The sequence below is a fragment of the Moschus berezovskii genome, chromosome 9, assembly GCF_049115385.1.
Source record: "Moschus berezovskii isolate FMDL1 chromosome 9, NW_MosBer_1.0, whole genome shotgun sequence".
NCBI classification, from domain to species: domain Eukaryota; kingdom Metazoa; phylum Chordata; class Mammalia; order Artiodactyla; family Moschidae; genus Moschus; species Moschus berezovskii.
In genome coordinates, this window is record NC_142468.1 from 106,606,424 (window position 1) to 106,608,317 (window position 1,894).

The window sequence follows — 1,894 nt, forward strand, 5'->3', positions numbered from 1 at the left end:
AGTTACAATATGGTAACTTGTTTTGAGAGAATCTGAACAGAAAATTTTCCTGCTGATGAAGATATCTATATCCTCAAAATTACAAAGAGATAATTGATATAATAAACCTGAAGGACTTGGATGAATTGTGAATATTTTCCAACTCACCAAAGGAATGAGAAAAAGACCCATTCTTGGTAAATGTGGAGATTATCAATGGAATAATTAACATCTTGGTTACTTCAAAACGGAGATTATGAGTAAATATATGGACAAATTGAAACAATTTTCAGTTTAAAATCTTGAAAGAAAAGAGAAGTAAAGAAAATAGCTAGAAAGAAATGATTATAATTAGAACATATGGGTGTAATCCCATATAAATAAACATAAATTTTGAATTAAGGTTTTATTTGTCTAAATGTTTATTCTCTTTAGGGAAGAGAAGCAATCTTATAGAGTGTGGTAACACTCTACTTATGAGCTAATGAACTAGAAAAAGCTAATTTCATATTACCAGATACAGGCAACATAATGATCAGGATAAAATCATTTTAACATTATTTATGAAATCTTTCTAAAAATCACAAATGGTCCGAAAGCTCTCTTAATTGCTACCTTCATCTCTTTATTCCTGAATGTGTAGATGACTGGATTTAAAAAACGAGTGAGAACAGCATCAGAAAGAGCAAGAAACTTGTCCATTTGGGAATTGGGGTGTGGCCACGTATAGACAAACATGGTTGGACCAAAGAACAAAATAACCACAGTGATGTGAGCTGACAAAGTGGAGAGGGCCTTGGATGAACCACCTGAAGAGCGTTTCCAAACAGTTAATAGGATGAAGATGTAGGAGATGAGGAGTATAAAGAAGGAACTAACACAGATAAACCCACTATTGCCAGTGACCATGAACTGAAGCCTGTAAGTATCTGTACAGGCCAGTCTGAGGAGCCGAGGAAGATCACAGTAAAAGCTATCCAATACATTAGGACCACAGAAGGGCAAATTAACAATAAATGCTAGTTGGAACAGTGAGTGGCTGACACCAAGGGCCCAGGCAGCAGCCAGAAACAAAATGCACATCCTTGGGCTCATGATGCTCAGATAGTGGAGAGGCTTACATATGGCAACATATCTGTCAAAGGCCATGGCTATGAGCAGCACTATCTCCACCCCACCAATGACATGGATGAAGAAGATCTGAGCAATGCAACCTCCAAAGGAAATGACTTTACGCTCTCTGAAAAGGTCATAGATCATCTTGGGAGAAGTGACAGAGCAGGCTCCCAAGTCAATGAAGGAGAGGCTGGCCAGTAGGAAGTACATGGGGGAATGTAAGCGAGGATCAGCAGTCACAGAAAACACAATGAGGATGTTTCCAGTCATGCTTGCCACATAGAGCACAGAGGAGAACACCAGGAGGAGCAGCTGGATCCCCCATGAATGAGTGAGTCCCAGAAACACAAACTCAGACACCACCGTGTGATTCCCTCCATCCATCGATCCAGCCAACAGGGCTGCTGCTAAAATAATGAGAACTAAGAAAATATGAAAGAAGTTATTATTATTAGGGATAAGAGTGGTATTAATTACAAGTATACCTCAGAGATAAGATGAGTTCAGTTGCAGACCATTGCAATAAAATAAATATTTCAGAAAATCAAGTCACATGAATTTTTTAGTTTCCCAGTGCATATGAAAGTTTTGTTAAAACATATTGTAGTCCATTAAATATGTAATAGCATTTTGTATAAAACAGTATATATCAGTTCAGTTCAGTTCAGTCGCTCAGTCGTGTCCGACTCTCCGCGACCCCATGAATCACAGCACGCCAGGCCTCCCTGTCCATCACCAACTCCCGGAGTACACTCAAACTCATGTCCACAGAGTCGGTGATGCCATCCAGCCATCTCAT

The 1,894-nt window shown here is 39.0% G+C and overlaps 1 protein-coding gene across 1 annotated transcript; it reads right to left on the bottom strand.

Moving 5' to 3' along the window:
- Positions 1-540: 540 nt before the first annotated feature.
- Positions 541-1,488, bottom strand: LOC129563398 (olfactory receptor 4F3/4F16/4F29-like). The gene has a single exon (XM_055437214.2). It carries the CDS (start codon positions 1,477-1,479, stop codon positions 541-543), a length of 939 nt encoding a protein of 312 aa, XP_055293189.2. The 5' UTR covers positions 1,480-1,488.
- Between the last annotated feature and the right edge of the window lie 406 nt (positions 1,489-1,894).

Excerpts from the sequence above, each read along its gene's own strand:
- LOC129563398 (XM_055437214.2), bottom strand. The coding sequence starts at position 1,479 with ATGGATGGAGGGAATCACACGGTGGTGTCTGAGTTTGTGTTTCTGGGA.